Source organism: Erpetoichthys calabaricus, chromosome 9, assembly GCF_900747795.2.
Source record: "Erpetoichthys calabaricus chromosome 9, fErpCal1.3, whole genome shotgun sequence".
Lineage (NCBI taxonomy): Eukaryota > Metazoa > Chordata > Cladistia > Polypteriformes > Polypteridae > Erpetoichthys > Erpetoichthys calabaricus.
In genome coordinates, this window is record NC_041402.2 from 33,573,727 (window position 1) to 33,592,624 (window position 18,898).

Here is an 18,898-nt window from a genome sequence, read left to right on the forward strand (position 1 = left end):
ATACAGTATATATGAGTCAAAAGTTGACTGACTCAGTCATCAATAAAAGTACTGTTTCCCTTTTAATTAAAAAGCTTAAATTTCACAGGATTGTACATCTAAGAGAGTAGGCATCTGCTAAGAAAGGACATTTTGATATATCAGTATATATTGTGTAACCTCCCCCATAGAAGTAAATACTACAAAATCTCAAAAATGCTTAGAGTGAATAGATTGAAATTTGGTGGCATTATAGAAAAAAGAAGTTTAACAGACCCATGTTTTTTGTTGATATGTGTTAATATTATGATAATGTACATGTGCTGCACTGACAGAGGGCATTATGCAAATGAAGGATGCAGCAGAAGTGATTGATGGGTCACAGGACATTACTAACATTAATGGTCCTAATTTATGTTATAGAGAGCACAAGTAGTAAGTTATTGTCAATAAAAAAAGTAGTCAATTCATAAGTAGACTTGAAAGAATATTGTTGTGATTATGGGTACTCCTATTGTCCAGTGTGAATTAAAATAACATCAGATTCAGGTAGTGGCAAAGCCAATCCCAATGCATTAGGTACAAACATGCAAACTCAACACAGGCAGTAACTGCTAGTTTTCTCAAACTAAGAATATTAATTATGTTGGATGGTTTCATTAACCACTCCTCCAGATTGCAATATGAACAGCAACAGAAAATCTGGTATCTAGGACTTTGTTATATGGTGTTGTTGGAAAATCAGGTTTTTGGGATCTTTATCTTGGATTTCAGTAAAGTTTCTGTGACCACCATGCATTTCACCCATGTAAATTTTTGGAGGCATTCTTTAATTTATACTGTTTGGTATTTCTTTTCAACCTTTTTTGGAAATATCTTTGGTTCATAGTACCTGTTTGTTGCAGCCACAGAATCTAACATGACATATTGTACTTTATCTTAAAGAAAGCTGTTTTAGTACAACATCTCATTCAGTTTTACTTCTTGTAGCTCTTGGGGGACTTAACTTGGATATTTCTTGTACTCTGAGTAATAGTGACTTATGGGCACAGAAAATAGCCCCGATCAAGTTTCCATTTGTTTTTTTGTATTGGATTTCTTTCTGAAGAGCATGGGAAAGCAGTCTGTGGTCTCCCAGCCTCACTGTCATTTTTTAAAAAATTGTGAAGCACATGACTCGAGACCACTCTCCCAGTCTGAGACTCATTTCTGAATCTTGTTTATCCTCTTAACTTATTTGTCTCGTAACTTTGTGTAGAATCTATGACTTCTGATGTTGGCTAGTTATTGTAATTGGGGCTTCCTGGCAAGGCCTGCTGTTGAAAATGACTGCTTCTGGTTCTCTTCTTACAATATATAGTCATTTTCCTCTATTCTGACTAGAGAAGCCCTAGGTCTTGAAGTGGATTGGTCTGAAACATCTTCCTGGATTTCCGTTGGGTTTAATACAGAGAGAACGAGAAAAGGAGATTCTGACTTCTCCTTTCCTGTTGTACAACTCCCTGACTGGTATCTCCATAACTACTGTGCAAGCCTCCAGATGTCCTAATCAGCTTTAAATACACTTTTATATAAAGTACATCTTAGTACATCCATCTCTCTCTCTCTCTCTCTCTCTCTCTCTCTCTCTCTCTCTCTCTCTCTCTCTCTCTCTCTCTCTCTCTCTCTCTCTCTCTCTCTCTCTCTCTCTCTCTCTCTCTATATATATATATATATATATATATATATATATATATATATATATATATATATATATATATATATATATATAACTCACTAAGTCCATGGCAAGCATGACGCACGCAAGACCGAACCCTGCCCACCAACAATTCACTAAGCAGCCGACCATGGCACACGCACTACAGAGCCAACAATTCGTGCGAGAGCGAAAGCTTTTGCCAAGAATGTTTTCATTAATAAAGAACGAAATTTGGAGGTTCGAAGAAGATTACATACCGTTGTAGTTCCGACCATAAACGATGCCGACTGGCGATCCGGCGGCGTTATTCCCATGACCCACTAGGCAGCCATTACTCCCACTGGCATGTCTCCGCATAAAGTCAAACTTAAAATTGGTTCAGTCGTCATGCTTCTCAGAAACCTCATGCCAGCAAGAAGTCTCTGTAAAGGCACTAGACTGACTGTTCTCAGCATTCACCGCAATGTACTAGAGTGTAAAACAATCGCAGCTGCTACCTCACAAACTGTCCTTATTCCCCAGATTTCCCTGACCCCATCAGATTCAAATTTGCCTTTTACTTTTACACGCAGACAATTTCCTGTTAGATCTTTTCATTCACTTACAGCACACAGGCGCGCGTGAGAGAGACACGCACGCACGCACGCACGCACGCACACGCATGAGAGAGAGAGAGAGAGAGAGACACACACACGGGAGAGAATCCCTGACCCCATCAGATTCAAATTTGCCTTTTACGTTTACACGCAGACAATTTCCTGTTAGATTGGCCTTTGCAATGACAATTAATAAGGCACAGGGACAAACTTTCAAAACGATATGCCTGTATCTGCCAAAACCAGTTTTCAGTCACTGACAATTGTATGTTGCTCTCTCCAGAGTTCCATCTTTTCATTCACTCACAGTCATATCCTCAAACCCACCCCATTTGGACAACTGTGTCTTTCAGGAAGTGTTCACCCATCAATACATAATTATGCGGCGTATGCTACGACGCGGGTTGGCTAGTAATAATATAATATATGTGTGGAAGAGAAGGTCTGTGATACGGTTTGCATATTTGGAGCTGGAGATCCACAAAGGGAGAAAATGAATCACGTATGAAATGTAGTTTTTTATTCCTGAGCTTTCAGCCCCTTCATCAGAGGACAATGCTTAGACTTACTAAAAGTGCCAGAGACCTGGCCGAATCTTGGCTATCAAATGAGAACGCCATCAACAGACCCTTGGACATAAATCCAGCATATGCAAACTTAAGAAGAACATGTTCATAATAAATAAACTGTACACCCAATACCCCCCCCGATCACACTGACTTAGCCCCCCCCACGTAATTTTTTAGTGTATTGCCTTTGATTCTTGTAAGTCTAAGCATTATCCTCTGATGAAGGCCCCTGACAGGGCCTGAAAGCTCAGGAATAAAAAAACTACTTTTTTTGAATCCGAGAGACACATAGTGGACTGAGGGGAGGGTGGCGTACCCCTCCTCACTCACAGGCCAGCCTTGGGGCGTGTCTTACATCCGCTTAGCTAGTGAACAAGAGAACCACTTAAAGGATTTAGATTGGGCTTTTTTTCTAGCATTTGCTTTAACATTCCGGTTGAATTTGCGACTCCTCTCATTGCACTAAGAATCATAGTTCGCTTGCTGGAGTGATATATTCTCACTAATCCAAGACAGAGGCTGTGGGCCGAGGGGAGGAGGAAGCGTGACGTCGGGAGGAGGAAGCGTGACGTCAGGAGTAGGGGGCCGGGCAGGGTTCACCTCGCTGTCCTGTTTCACTACTACGTGGGTGAAGCCGTGGGGGACAGCTAGTCTATTACTAAATAAAAGTGTAAATATAAATAGATGTTTATAAACCTGTAAATTTTCCTCTTGAATTTATGCTTTATTTTACTGTCATGATGGTTTTGTCTCACTACTTTCTCTTTTCTAGGCAGGTGAGGGAAGCCACTGGGGTTGATATCAACATGAGAGTTGGAGTACATTCTGGAAATGTTCTCTGTGGTGTTATTGGACTTCGAAAATGGCAGTATGATGTATGGTCACATGATGTCACCTTGGCCAATCACATGGAGTCTGGAGGCTTACCTGGGTTAGTAATGGGTCCATAAAGTATTGAAGGGCCAAATTTTGTACTTTTGTCTATGTTTTTGGCTCATTATATCCATAATTTAAAAATCTGTTCTTAGAAGGTCAGGAAATAATCTGAGAAATAATTTGCTAACATCCAACATATCTCCTAAGTGCAGGAAATCTAGCAAACATTAATGTTTAAGGCACTGTATGTGTGGTGTATTCTAAAGCTTACATTGGCCTTTCTGTTCACTAACCTAGATGGTATACAATGTAATTTTGTATTCTGTATTGGCTGTCTCTGAGAAATAGAACTTAGAGCAAACTCAAAATCCACTTATGTATGGCCATTTATGTTGCTCATTTGCTACTTTGTGTTAAGATTACAGACATGTAAACTTTTTCCTATTATTATATCCATTAAAAATAAATAATCTGTATTATAACTGTTTGATTAACAATAATTATGCTTTGATTTTTATTGCAAATTAGTCTTTAAAAACTTGTAACTTTTGTCCTTAAGAAATTAATTTTTTGGAAAACTTTGCTGCCAAGGGGAGGGTCTGTTTGAGATCTGGAAAATCTTGCAGAGCTGATGTCTTTCCTCCTGAGCTAGAATCTGCTATCTCCTTCTGCTAAATGAACCCCTTGTTTAATTTAGCCATTTGTGCCCTCATCCCTCATTAAGATAATGCAAAGAGTGACCTGACTGCTCTAACTATTACCCAGTCTGTTTAATGAATTCTGATGCAAACCTGCTGGCAAACCAACTTACAGTGCATCCGGAAAGTATTCACAGTGCATCACTTTTTCCACATTTTGTTATGTTACAGCCTTATTCCAAAATGGATTAAATTCATTTTTTTCCTCAGAATTCTACACACAACACCCCATAATGACAACATGAAAAAAGTTTACTTGAGGTTTTTGCAAATTTATTAAAAATAAAAAAATTGAGAAAGCACATGTACATAAGTATTCACAGCCTTTGCCATGAAGCTCAAAATTGAGCTCAGTTGCAACCTGTTTCCCCTGATCATCTTTGAGATGTTTCTGCAGCTTAATTGGAGTCCACCTGTGGTAAATTCAGTTGATTGGACATGATTTGGAAAGGCACACACCTGTCTATATAAGGTCCCACAGTTGACAGTTCCTGTCAGAGCACAAACCAAGCATGAAGTCAAAGGAATTATCTGTAGACCTCCAAGACAGGATTGTCTAGAGGGACAAATCTGGGGAAGGTTACAGAAAAATGTCTGCTGCTTTGAAGGTCCCAATGAGCACAGTGGCCTCCATCATCCGTAAGTGGAAGAAGTTCGAAACCACCAGGACTGTTCCTAGAGCTGGCTGGCCATCTAAACTGAGCGATCGGGGGAGAAGGGCCTTAGTCAGAGAAGTGACCAAGAACCCGATGGTCACTCTGTCAAAGCTCCAGACGTCCTCTGTGGAGACAGGAGAACCTTCCAGAAGGACAACCATCTCTGCAGCAATCCACCAATCAGGCCTGTATGGTAGAGTGGCCAGACGGAAGCCACTCCTTAGTAAAAAGCACATGGCAGCCCGCCTGGAGTTTGCCAAAAGGCACCTGACGGACTCTCAGACCATGAGAAAGAAAATTCTCTGGTCTGATGAGACAAAGATTGAACTCTTTGGTGTGAATGCCAGGCGTCACGTTTGGAGGAAACCAGGCACTGCTCATCACCAGGCCAATACCATCCCTACAGTGAAGCATGGCGGTGGCAGCATCATGCTGTGGGGATGTTTTTCAGCGGCAGGGACTGGGAGACTAGTCAGGATAAAGGGAAAGATGACTGCAGCAATGTACAGAGACATCCTGGATGAAAACCTGCTCCAGAGCGCTCTTGACCTCAGACTGGGGCGACGGTTCATCTTTCAGCAGGACAACGACCCTAAGCACACAGCCAAGATAGCAAAGGAGTGGCTTCAGGACAACTCATTGAATGTCCTTGAGTGGCCCAGCCAGAGCCAAGACTTGAATCCGATTGAACATCTCTGGAGAGATCTTAAAATGGCTGTGCACCGACGCTTCCCATCCAACCTGATGGAGCTTGAGAGGTGCTGCAAAGAGGAATGGGCGAAACTGGCCAAGGATGTGCCAAGCTTGTGGCATAATATTCAAAAAGACTTGAGGCTGTAATTGCTGCCAAAGGTGCATCAACAAAGTATTGAGCAAAGGCTGTGAATACTTATGTACATGTGATTTCTCAGTTTTTTTTTATTTTTAATAAATTTGCAAAAATCTCAAGTAAACTTTTTTCACGTTGTCATTATGAGGTGTTGTGTGTAGATTTCTGAGGAAAAAAATGAATTTAATCCATTTTGGAATAAGGCTGTAACATAACAAAATGTGGAAAAAGTGATGCGCTGTGAATACTTTCCGGATGCACTGTACATACCATCTGCAACTAGTTTTTTCAAGTAATTTCCCCAAACAAGGCTAGTGTTATCTGCTGTCATCAGGCAGTAAATAATGTTTTCTTATGCATATTGATGTAGCGTCTACTTTACCCCAGCCTGTAGTTGTTCTGATGCTTGATGCTCAAATTGCTTTTCACTGCATGATTTGGAACTTTGTCTGGAGGTTTTGTGCTCCATGGATTTTATGAAGGTTTTATATGAAGATGTTATACTCCACCACCATGTCATTATTTCTTTTCATCCCCAGCTATTTCTTAGCACTTTCAGATTCCTAAAGTTCCTGATCACTCTGAAAAAAATAGAGGTAGGCGTCCCCATGTGAACTCTCAACTGCATCAAAGCCTATGGTTTCTTTTGTAAAGTCTACAAAATGGATATTTTTACCCATATACACTACCAAGCGTCAAGGGAATGGCCTGGGAGGGATTGAAAGGAAGCTGGTGTTTACTTCCAGTACTGAAAATCCCGAAATGACGTACTATTTTAAAAATGTTGTTTTTTCAATATTTTTCTAGCACTGGCCCAAGTGCTGACCCAGTGGATTTTTGCTCATTTCGTTGCTCTCTTAGGCAGCTTTGTACCCTTACGACCCATGTTGCTTTAGATTCACTACAATGGTGAATGTGGGACTATAGTAGGCTTACCCTTTTTATAGGTGTCCCTGCAACTGGCGCTTAAGCTTCTAATTTGAATATAGAATGCTATCTTATGCAGGACTTAAGGCCCTTAGTTTGGTCTCTGGATTTGGTGAAAGTTCAGAAACTTCCTAGCTATTCTCCAGTTTCTTACAAATACACTCCCTTCCTCCATATTGCTGTTCTTTGTATTGGTGGCAAACTCACCTTTGTTCCACTCTGGATATGACATCATATTACTGTACCTGGTGATATTAATGAAAACTCTTGGCATGAAAAATTGTAACTACTTATCCAGACTTTCTCCCCCCCCCCCCCTTTCTTCTTGTATAGTTATTATTTTTCATCTGAAATTCAGAGCAGTCCTTTAAGTTTTTCAAGATCATTTCTGGTCCTTTCCACCCATTTTCCATGTTTACTGTTTACAAACTTGAAGCCAGTCATTATATGCAAGTTAATGTGAAGTGTCTGCTAGATATCTACATGTGTCTTCAGTCTGGCAGTGTGAGTTTTTTTCTTTTTGACCTTTTCATGGAAATCTCTATTTAATAGCACTTGTACATTCCTTTAAAAACACAAAATATGATAATTTTCAGTTTATATTTATGCATTGCCTATACCTTACCGTTCACCTACTTTATTCTATGCATTTGTATCCTAACCCCATTTGTCAGTTATATCCCTTAAATGTATCTGGCACATTTCTTAATTTTTTGGGATTGTCCACCTGTTTTGTTTTTGTTTTTTTTTTTGATCTGCCATCTCAAACTGTCTGTCTCTTAATATTTTCTTCCTGTTTTTTCACATTCCTTCTCCTGGACCTCTCCACTTTTACCCTTACCTTTATCCAGTAAAGGCTGTTTTCTCAGGGTACATTCAGTACCAAGCTAATTGTAGTCTCTCAGTAAAAATCTCTTGATTCTCTCTTCATAAATTTGTGGAAATCTGTTTATTTATCTTACTCTTACTTAAACTTTCAGAAGCATGGATTGATGGATTATCTGGCTCAATTTTGTGAAGTAGCAGTTTGCTTTATGTTTGATTGGGAGCTGATTGACTGGTGGTCAGCATCATGTTTTGTTTTAATGTCTTTTATCCATCTTGCTGTGTCTCTTCTCTGTATCTGGCCTCTCTGTGTCGGTTGTGTCCAGTGAGTAGGGGGCACTAATTAACTTTGATAAATTTAGGAACCTCTTTTACAGGGTAGTTTTAATGGGATGAGTAGAAGATAATCATTGTAAGGAGTTTTTTTTTTTTATATATACTTAAATCAATTTTCATGGCTTTTTTTCTTATTTAGTCAAGTCAAGTTGGGGAGCATGCACTGGTACAGTGTGTTTCCGCACCCACTACATAACGAAACAAATCAGGTTCCCAGTTTGCAACCCCCCAGGCAGACACACGGTCCAGTCCCACCCTCCGGAAATGACCCTCTATCTGCCGCAGCCAGGTGTTACATGGGTGACCCCTTGGTCTGGTACAGCCACTCTGGTCCCCAACAATGAGGATCTTACGAGCTGGATCACCCTCGGGGAAACGCGCCACATGGCCGTAGTGCCGTAACTGACGCACCCTCACAATGCAGGTAATGTGCCTCATTCAGGACTCCATGAGCAACTGCTCATTCGAGACAAAGTCAAACCAACGGTACCCAAGGATTTTTCGGAGAGACACAGTACCAAAGGAGTCCAGTCTTTGTCTCAGGTCACTGGTTAGCGTCCATGTCTGACAACCATATAGCAAGACCGGAAGCACCAGGACTCTATAGACTTGGACCTTCATCCTTTTCTAAAGATATCGGGAGTGCCACACACCCCTTTCCAGCGACCTCATGACCCCCCATGCTCTCCCAATCCGTCTACTGACTTCATAGGAAGAGTCACCAGAGACATGAATGTCACTGCCTAGGTAAGTAAACCTCTCAACAAGGTCAACACTCTCTCCGCAAACAGACACACTGCTGATGGCTATGCCCAAGAGGTCATTAAAGGCCTGGATCTTGGTTTTTATCCAGGACACTCGCAAGCCCAGATACTCGGACTCCTTGCTCAGTCTCTCGAGCGCCCCGATCAGAGCCTCCATTGACTCCGTGAAGATCACAGCATCATCAGCAAAGTCAAGATCCGTGAACCTTTCTTCACCAACAGATGCCCCACAGCCACCGGACCCCACGACCTTGCCCAACACCCAGTCCATGCAAGCATTGAACAGAGTAGGAGCAAGAACACACCCCTGACTAACCTCTGTGTTTTTCCCAGTTGAGTCTGTTTTTTTTTTTATTTAACTTGAATAAAAATGTGTTGCCTAGCAATTGCATATTGATATTAATCATCTCCTCCCACCGTCAAATTGCATGCATCATGATTGATTTCACTCTAAAAACTGGTGTATGTGTGTGTATGTGTTTGCCATAATGGGTCACTTTTAGTCTTGCAGTGCTCATGGTGCAAAGGAGCAATGTTTGCTTTAAAGAATATTGATAGTATGGTAGAAGTTCAAGTTGTAAGAGCCAATCTTAGAAAGATAAAGTTCTGAGTTAAACTCATATTAATTAATGTTTGCTTAATTTGAATAGAATATAATTTCTTCCATAGTCATAGACAATGGTATGGTCTTTTCCCTCTATAAGTTAGTAAGAGATATAACCTTCTTGCTATAACTGAGAAACAGTGTGGTAATAGCTTAGTTGTTGTGTTTAGAACAGGTCCCAGTAAACAGGGACTTGAAAGACCCATTTTAACTTAGAAATGGGATAAGCATACGGTTTTCAGACCGTTTTGAAAGGTTTCAATAATGTCTTGAAATGGTCCAGAAATGTTAAGTAAATAATAACAATTTAAGATGTAACAAGATTAAGCTTAGAACTGAACTTTTCTTATTATAAATTTTTCCATTTTTTTGCTATTTTAATTTTATTTTTTGTGTGAACTGTTTTACTTTGAAACTTAACTAAACTTTTAAAAACGAGGATATTTTGTCTGTGGAATCATTTCTGAGCGTCAGGCTTTGGTTGAATCCCATTTTTTTACGTTAGAGCTGCTGAACTTTGGTAACTTTGGAAAAACGCAGCTACACAAGTCATTATTAATGACGTCACCAGAAAATCTTCACAAACCGTGCACATGCACACTGATTTGGCATCAGTTTCTAATTATGGCATTGTAAAGTTCACAATATTTGCATTGATGAATGAAGACTTAATAAATTCATTTTAAGTACCAAAAATTTTAATCTTTGTGACTCACAGATCAATCGTCTGTTATAAGTAAGAGAGAGACTATGGGTATGTGTGTTAGTATGTATTAACGGCAACAATAACCCACTTCTGAATACTCCAATTTAGAATTTTGCAACTGTTTCAGGGAAAGTGAGAGATGCACTATAAACCTTGGCAGTGTTTGCTTCTATTGGGATATCCCTATGTTGGTCAAATGTGAATTTTTTCAAAAAAGTATTAGTGTTGTTAAAAGTTGTGTGAGCTAGACAGGTTAAAATGGGACTATCTAAACGCATCTATCCATGTGAATAATAACAGAACTAGATTGCTTTTAATGAATCTGAGCAACACCAAATTTCTCGTCTGTAATTAAAAGAAGGAGGAAAATAAGTAACATATGTAACTTTAAGGTTTTGGGTTGTTTACTTCTTTAAATATGTATGTAAGGAAGGAGAATTATCAATATTTACAGAATATAAAAATGATATCTATTCTTACTGAAATACCAATACCAAGTAAGAATATACATTTTTTTATGCTTATTTGTTTTTATATTATGATTATGCAGTCCTCATGTATGTAAATTTGTTCTGATGACAGTCTCTTAAATATAGCAAAAATCATCAGTGTTGATCTTGGGAAAAGTCCGTTGGGATTCAATACAGATTATTGATGCTGGTGAGATCAAGAATACACATTCACTATCCCACATATATTGTTTTACTCTTTATTTCAAGGTAGATACTATATTCATTAAGCTGAAAATGTGATAATTTAATATACTGTATGTTGTCTTAAAAATTAATCACTCATTAGTTTATAATAGCACAAGCTAAGTGGTTAAGTTAAATATGAAATATCTCCTTTTTTTATATTGATGAAACTCCTAGACAAAACATGCAGGATTTCCATTCAGTTTTAAAAGGGTACAGTTTCTAGTTAAATCAGTCTTAGTAATTAGGATGAATCATGCTCACAGTGAAAATTAAAATGTTTGAAGGAGAAACTTGAAACTGTTTCGGGACAATATAAGTAGTATGAACTAGAGTAGGAAACAAAAGAATGCATACATTTGTGTCTGGTTTTACAAACAATGACAGAGGTGCACAAACAATTTTGATAGATATTATACTTAAATAAACATATTGTTTATGATAAAGTGCTACAATTTTAAAATGTTCTTCCAGGGTGAAGAAAAAAATCTTCCACTAGAATAAACCAGAACATTTAAAATTGATGTGAACAATATGTGACCTTTCACCACTATATCAAAATAGCCAAATAGACTTCTGTATTTTGTTTGCTTTAGTATATTGTGGATAAACATTTTAATTACATATAAAAAAACACAAGTAATTGGCATAATTAAACAAATTGGTATTTACCTGATATTATATGACATCATTTCTTGACTCATATTTCTTGATGGTTGAAATAATTAGAGACATTTGTGAAAGCTTGTTTCTAATCTGTTTAAGTAACTACAATGCTTTTATTTTTAGCATACAGTTCCTAATGAGAAAATGTGCCTCCTATTTCGATGAATTTTTATTGTTTGCTTTCCTCTCCACCTCATTATATCTTACCATTTATGACTTAATCAATTGTGTAACAACAATGTATTTAAGTGATTACAACACATGCAAATCTGAATTCTACCCTTTTCTTAATATACAGTAAAAAAAAAAAGCAAAGATTACATGATCTGTTTTAACTGTCTGTCTTTTTAGCCGAGTGCATATCACTGATGCCACCCTGAAACATCTAAATGATGCCTATGAGGTGGAAGAAGGGAATGGTCACCTGAGAGACCCATACCTGAAGGAGCAGCATATACAGACCTACCTTGTCATTGATCCCAGGGTAACAATCATTCTATGTGGCTTAATGGTTTGATTACTTTGTGTCTCCGATTGACTATTGTGATTATAGGGTATGCTGACTTGGTACTTCAGACCCTATTCTTTTTTTTCTCCTGGGTGACATATCGTCTCTGACTTCGTTCTTTAAACCTCCAACCCCCAAAGTCTTCATTGGCAAGGTGTAAACAAATCTAGTAAAACCAATACACAGTGCAATGATGACCAATGAATATTTTTTTGAATCCCCATTTGTTGGCAGGATGTATTACAGATGTGATGCTGTATCACATTTATTATTACTGTTGGAATTTGTTCAGTCTTGTATGTAATGCCACATGGAGACGTGCAGATTTTGCTGCTTGCTGATCCTCTACCATGACAGGAAGATGACCAATTTTGTGTTTTTTTCTGAGAGATGTGATGTCAACAATGAGTTTACTTTTTGCCATTTCTGTGTCTCTGTTGCTACCCACATTGTCCCCTGGGCGACTTTGCATCTGTGACCTCCTTCATTCTTCCCTGGTTAACATTTATATTGTTTTTTGGTTTGTTCCTATAATTCAGTGACATACTGTGAGATAAAATAGTGATTTTTATATTGCTGTAGTATTTGTGTGATTTACTTGTATGTGGCCCTGAAGTGAAATAGAAGATTATGCTCCGCTAGTATTAAGAGACTTAATGGGTGCCAATATACAATTCCCCACACCACTATATTACCAACACCCTCCTGTACTATTGACACACGGCAGGTTGAACGCATGAATTCAAGCTGTTTATGCCAGATTCTGAATCTGCCATCACTATGTTGAATCAGAAATAGAGATTTGTCAGACCAGGCAACATTTTTCCATTCCTTAGTTATTCAGTTTTTGTGGATCATTTGCTGACTGTATGCTCAACCTCCTGTTCATTGGTGACAAGAAGATGACCTTGTCTGGTTTTGTGCTTTATGTTTTGATACATTGTGCATCTGAAGATGCTATTCTGGCCACCTCTCTTAGCATGAACGAGTCTTCTATCTTTTTGCTCAGAGAATTACCACTTTTTGCATGTGCTTTTTACCCAATAATTGCACCATTCTGTGTAAACTCTAGAGAATTAAGTGAATGATAATCCTAGGAGCATATATATTTCTGAGATGCTAGAACAATAACAACTAGATACAACAATCATGCCATTGTGATTGTCTACAGTCACTCGTGTTGCTCATTCTGATGGTTATTTAAACAACAACAAAACCTCTTGACTGTGTGTACATGCTAGGACATAAATATAATACCTGTTTTAAGTTGCAGCCACATAATTGGATGTTTAATGCATACAGCCTGTCCCTCTAATGAGTAAACATGCCTAATAAGGAAATCATACAGCATATACAAAATAAAAGCATTTAATTTTATATATGCATTTAACCTGTGTAAATAGAAATACATTATAAGCTTGCACTAAAATGTGGACGAAACGTTAGTGTTTTAAAGTTGCAGATTGTTACATTTGTGCTTATTCCCTGTGGAAAGTACATTATCAAACATATTTTTACTGGATAAAAATAACTGTGTTGTTAAAAATACAGCATTTAAAAATATTTTAATCATTAAAACAGTGCCAGTAAAGAGTTGATGGGAATACATCTAATAGATTGACCTTTTAGTCAGTGATCAGCCCAAAAAGAGGTAAATACAATTAATAAAGTTACTCCATTTGCTAGCCCGGACACAGACAGGCGGACATCATTTTGTCACCCAACACACGTTTATTTACAAATATTAAAGTGCACAACCCAGTGCCGCAGCACCAATCACCCCACAAGTCCAAGCCAACACACAATGCCTTTCCTCTTCCACCCGACTCCAGCCCTGAATAAAGGGAGGCGGCCCCTTATATGTTCCCCCGGATGTGCTCCTGCAATCTTCTACCGACATGCCCCAGTGTGGCGGAAGTGCCGGCTGCATCCCCGGAAGCACTCAGTGTTCCTGTTCCTCTTCCCCCTCCAGCACTTCCTGGTGTGGCGGAAGTGCTGAGGTCCAGGGCTCTCCAGGCATATCTAATATATATATATAATTAATATAATAATATATATAAAATAAATAATAATAATAAAATGTGTGTGTGTGAGTGTGTATGTATATATGTTCAGAAGCGAGGCAAGCACATTGGCAAAATGGTATCCCTTTTACTTTTCCTCTCACTGCTAATACAGAAGCGAGGTGAGCATGTTGGCAAAACTAAACAGTAGCTTAACTGCTAATACAGAGAGATGCCCAAATGTATGTGTTTATTGTATAATATTAACAATAAGAGTAGCTCATTACTGAAAACGGTAAATATAGGAGGCAGTCAGGGTCGAACCAGGGACTCTTGATTACAAGTCGGCAATTCTTAACGCTACGCCATGGAAGCTGTTGTATCGTCATTGAAACTTTTGTGAAAGTGTTTATTTGATCTTTGGACTTCAGGCTTCACACATTATATAGTTTATGCCTACATTTTGTCATTATTACTAAAACATGAAAAACGTTTCTGTTTTAACAATGTGTTTACACAGATTATTGTAGAAACAGAACACACATGAAATATATGTGTTCCAAATAACAATCTATTATTTCCACTCTAAAACTCCAGCTCTTCACTCCCAGATAATCAAGGCATGAGCTGGGAGAACTTTGTGCACGTTCTGTGGCGGTGGGGGGATGGAACAGCAGGCTGCTTGCTGCTTGTCTTTATCTGCACATTTACAGGACAAAACACACTGATGGAGAGGTGTGAAGGGATTTAAGGTTGGCCGGATTTACACCTTTTTTCGTAGGCTTTGGTAATTCTAGTGTTAACCAGTGCAGTTTCTGAATTCTAATTTGTTCTAAAACCTGAATGAAACTTATCTAGAATGTTTATTCAAGTAATCATTTAACTGCTTTAAAGCTACTTTTTTTTTGTAAAATTTTACTTAAGAAAGGCAGGTTAGAAATGGGCCTAAAGTTGTCAAAGACAGTGGAGTCCAGATTATTTTTCTTGACCATGGGTTTAACTTTAGATAGTCTGTGAAACACCCATAGTGGACTCATCGCTATCTGAAAAGATAATAGATTGTTAAATTATATATCACACTGTGTGGAGTGTAAATCAAGGAAGGTTGTGCTTAATTTATGCAACACACTAGTGAGGCCTCACCTGCAGTACTGTGTTCTCTTTTGGTCCCTATACAGTATAACAAAAAACACAGCAGCACTAGTTAAAGTCAAGAGAACAGTGACTAGGTTGATACTGAGACTAAAACCTATAAACTATCGGGAGAGATTGAAGGAGTTTGAGGAAATTAAGAGGGGATGTGATTAAAGTTTTTATAATTATGACCCCAGCTGTTAATTTAAAATAAATTCTGCAATAGGAACATAGAGATGCAGTTAAAATTTGTTAAGACCATATTTCACACAGATGTTAGAAAATTTGTATGCAAAGAACCATAGATACAATAAATAAATTTGTGGTGGAGAGAAGGACAATCTCAACTTGATGTTATTTTGGACAATCTAGGTGAATTGGATGGACCGGCTTGTTAGACTGAATGGCCTGTTACCTTCACAATTTTTCTGATGTTCTAATGTTCTGATCTCTTTATTGTTATAGTAACAACAGAACAAGAATTTTAAGTTTGTAAAGTAAAAGGTAAAAAGGTAAAAGTTGTAGCAGGTTTATTAGTTTTGTCCCCACTTAGTGCTGTTGTAGTATTATGCAACTATCTCCAGGCTCATAGATTATTAGCGAAATTTCATAAGATAGTGGGCTTCAGTTATAGTGCCATCAGTTAATCGGATGTATCAGAAGTACCATGTAACTAAGTGCTTTTATGTGTACAATATTTGTACAGTTTTTTATTAAAAAGCTAATATTATTGGAAGGCAGTGTGGTGTGATTTGGTGGCTTCAAACCTTGAGGTTGTGTGTTAAAATCCTTCTGGTGGCACTGTATGACACTTCACCTGCCTGTCCTCCCAGTGAAAAAAAATGAAATGTAACCAATTGTATCTAAAATTCTGTAAGGTGTCTTGGATAAAAGCATCGGTCAAATAATAAGTAATAATAATATTATTAGGTCATTGGAGCTGCTTACTTTTGAACTTGCTACATACAATTTCCCATGAGTAAAACATCCATTCCTGCATTACATTAACTTATGCTTTTCCCAGTGACTTGACTTTTGTTGATTGTTGAATTGAAATGGGTAATCAGTAGGAATAATGAGAAATTTGAATACATACTATTATCATTACTAGATTTTTACGATTTTCACTTGATTATGTTGTTAGGTAATTCTTTTTGTGTTTTTCATCATATGTATGTTCAAACTTGTATTTTTTTTTTTTTTGCCATAGCCCAGCAGAAAATAAAGTGTCTAACACTGACTCACGGTTTACTTTAACTTATTGCAAACAACAATGACATTTAGGTGGCTCTTATAATGAACTGAATATTTTTACTTTTGGGGTTGTTTAATCTAGTACTTGAAGCGGAAAAAATAAATGACTATATTATATCTTGGAGGCTGCTTAAACGATCGGGGGTTCCCATTTAAAGTCTGCAGATGCAAATATATATGTAAAATATTTTGTGTAGTGCTGGAGAAGTACAAAGTAAGCAGATGTGCATATAAATAAATGTAAAGGATTTCGGAGGGCAAGGTGGGGTATCCTGTTTCAAATTTTGTTAGATGCAAATGTTTATTACATTGTAATAGCTTGTGGGGGACCAGCTAAGTTTACACTTAAACCATCTGTCTCCACTTGTCTTGGATCCAAGGATGCCACTTCTGCTTCTACTTCTCTCTCCCTGCCTTTTTGATACTAGCGAAGCAACACCAATGCTCATAGCCACAGTGTCTGGCATTCAGCTTTGCATCTCCATTGAACTATCTCTGTCTATTTCACACCTAACTGTACATGGCAAAAGTGATTACATCACCTCTTCTTCAGTCGTCCTCCCACCCTGTTGGTTGGTGCTGCTGTCAATCACTTCTGCTGTGTCCTTCATTTGTATAAAGGGCATCTCTAAGTGCAGCGCATGGCTTGTAAGTTAACATAAGTTTCAGAAAATATTGACAAATAAAAGTAAGTTGGCCAATACGTTTTTTATATAACATCACTGAATTTCAGTCAAATCAGTCAAGGCATTTTTAAAGTTTTTGGGTTATTTAGTTTTTCTGTTGTAGGGGTGTTTGGTTTTTACCCCCAAATATTGTCTTTTCTTAGTGGATACCTGCTGGACTAGATGTACAATCCTGCCAAATTCCGCATTTTATTAAACTAGAAATAGTATTTTTGTTGATAAGTGATTGAGTGAATGAGTCAGTCAACTTTGCATTATATATACTGTGTATAAATTTGATTGTATCTTTGTCAGTCAAAGGATACCCAAGTACACAACAAACATCTGCCAAGGCCTAAGGTAAATGATGGTCTCAAGGGACGTGCATCGGTGAGGATGACCAGGTACCTGGAGTCATGGGGTGCTGCCAAACCCTTTGCTCATCTCCAGAATCGTGAGGCACTAGCCAGTGAAGCATTAGCTGGTAATAGCAAGTTCTGCAAGGTGAGAATCATCTCAGAGTTCTTCATAATGGATGATACATGCCAGAATTTCATTAATGTCAAGATCCTGTGGTTTCCTACCAAGACTCATAGTACAAGCGGTAGTTGAATTCTATGCATAATGTGGCATAATCATATTTATATTTCACTTTACTCGCTTGCTGTATTTCTTTAGATTATTTAATTACCTTAACTGTTGTATTTTAAACACTCCTTGATAGAAACTTATGAAATCTATTTCATAAAGAAAACTAGTAAGACTGTTGCTTTTTATAAACATTGGAGTTTGTTTTTGTTGTTGTTGCTGTTGTTTTTGTTGTTGTTGTTGTTACTATTATTGTTACTATTATTAAAAGATGGAGACTCTATCAATAGCTGGTAGTTGTCTTAAATATCACATGCAGGATACCAAATTTGTATACAGTTGCAGGCTCTATTGCACTTAAATTACTAACAGCTGAGGGCAGACTGTTTACTTTTAAGACTATGCAGTCTGTCCCATCTTGTTTACACATGTCTTAAACAACTATTATCATACACTGATAATTTCTGTATTATTTATGTCTATTATTTATTTATTTTATGTTATTACATATCTATTGACTATATTTATGTATCTAGATTGCAAATACCATTCTATTTTTAATTTATTATTGTACTTCAAGTTGTTACACTGTGGACCCTGAGCTTCGCAATTTCATCTGTCTGTATACTTGTATATGGTTAAGATGACAATAAAGTTTGCTTTGACTTTTTGACTTGAATTCTTTAATGATGGCACTTCTTGCTCCTGTTTTTGTGTTTTTCTTATATAATCTTTTTATTTTTATTTATTTATTTTTTTTTAGGACATTCCTATGCGGCCCATTCCTTTCCATAAAAAACTAGACAGGTAAGCTGTGGGAAAAGTAAAAACATGGTCTCTTAGGGTGTGATGTAATTAAAACTTCTGCTGATCTTCAGTGATACCAATTTACTGTCCTTCTGTCAATCTGACAGCTTTGATGAAACTACGCAGGAACTGCGCTCTCCAACTGTGTCATCACATTTGACCCCTAAGTGAGTGTGTGCTGCATATGCCATGCACAGCACTAGTACTGCTGGGCAGGGCTTTGCAGGGCCTGCATGTCTGATTCGTACTATACTCACTGAATGCAGACTAGTGATTGGAGTGTCACCTCAAGTGTTCTGCACAGCAGAATATTGCATGATTCCAACAATACTCATTTAACACTAACTAGGTGGCGGGATGGTCTTTTACTTGGTTGTGCTGCATGGAAACATTTACCATGCCTTTAGTTCTGCGGTATCCCTGAATACTGATCAGAGGTTGCTAGCCTGCCTCTCAGTCCTCTGCGCTATGAAGTTTAGTTGGTTTCAACTATGCACTATGAGGTTTACTAACA

The 18,898-nt window shown here is 37.9% G+C and overlaps 1 protein-coding gene across 2 annotated transcripts in view; it reads left to right on the forward strand.

The window, feature by feature from the left end:
• The window catches only part of adcy7 (adenylate cyclase 7), a 50,343-nt gene that overhangs the window by 21,558 nt on the left and 9,887 nt on the right, over window positions 1-18,898 (forward strand). Inside the window, exons 10-14 of one of the 2 annotated variants that reach the window (XM_051932064.1) lie at window positions 3,616-3,774; window positions 11,777-11,909; window positions 17,305-17,493; window positions 18,341-18,384; window positions 18,492-18,551. In XM_051932064.1, the coding sequence (XP_051788024.1) occupies window positions 3,616-3,774; window positions 11,777-11,909; window positions 17,305-17,493; window positions 18,341-18,384; window positions 18,492-18,551 (585 nt within the window). The remainder of the gene's footprint in view (window positions 1-3,615; window positions 3,775-11,776; window positions 11,910-17,304; window positions 17,494-18,340; window positions 18,385-18,491; window positions 18,552-18,898) is intronic. The other variant, XM_028809270.2, reaches the window with a different exon arrangement.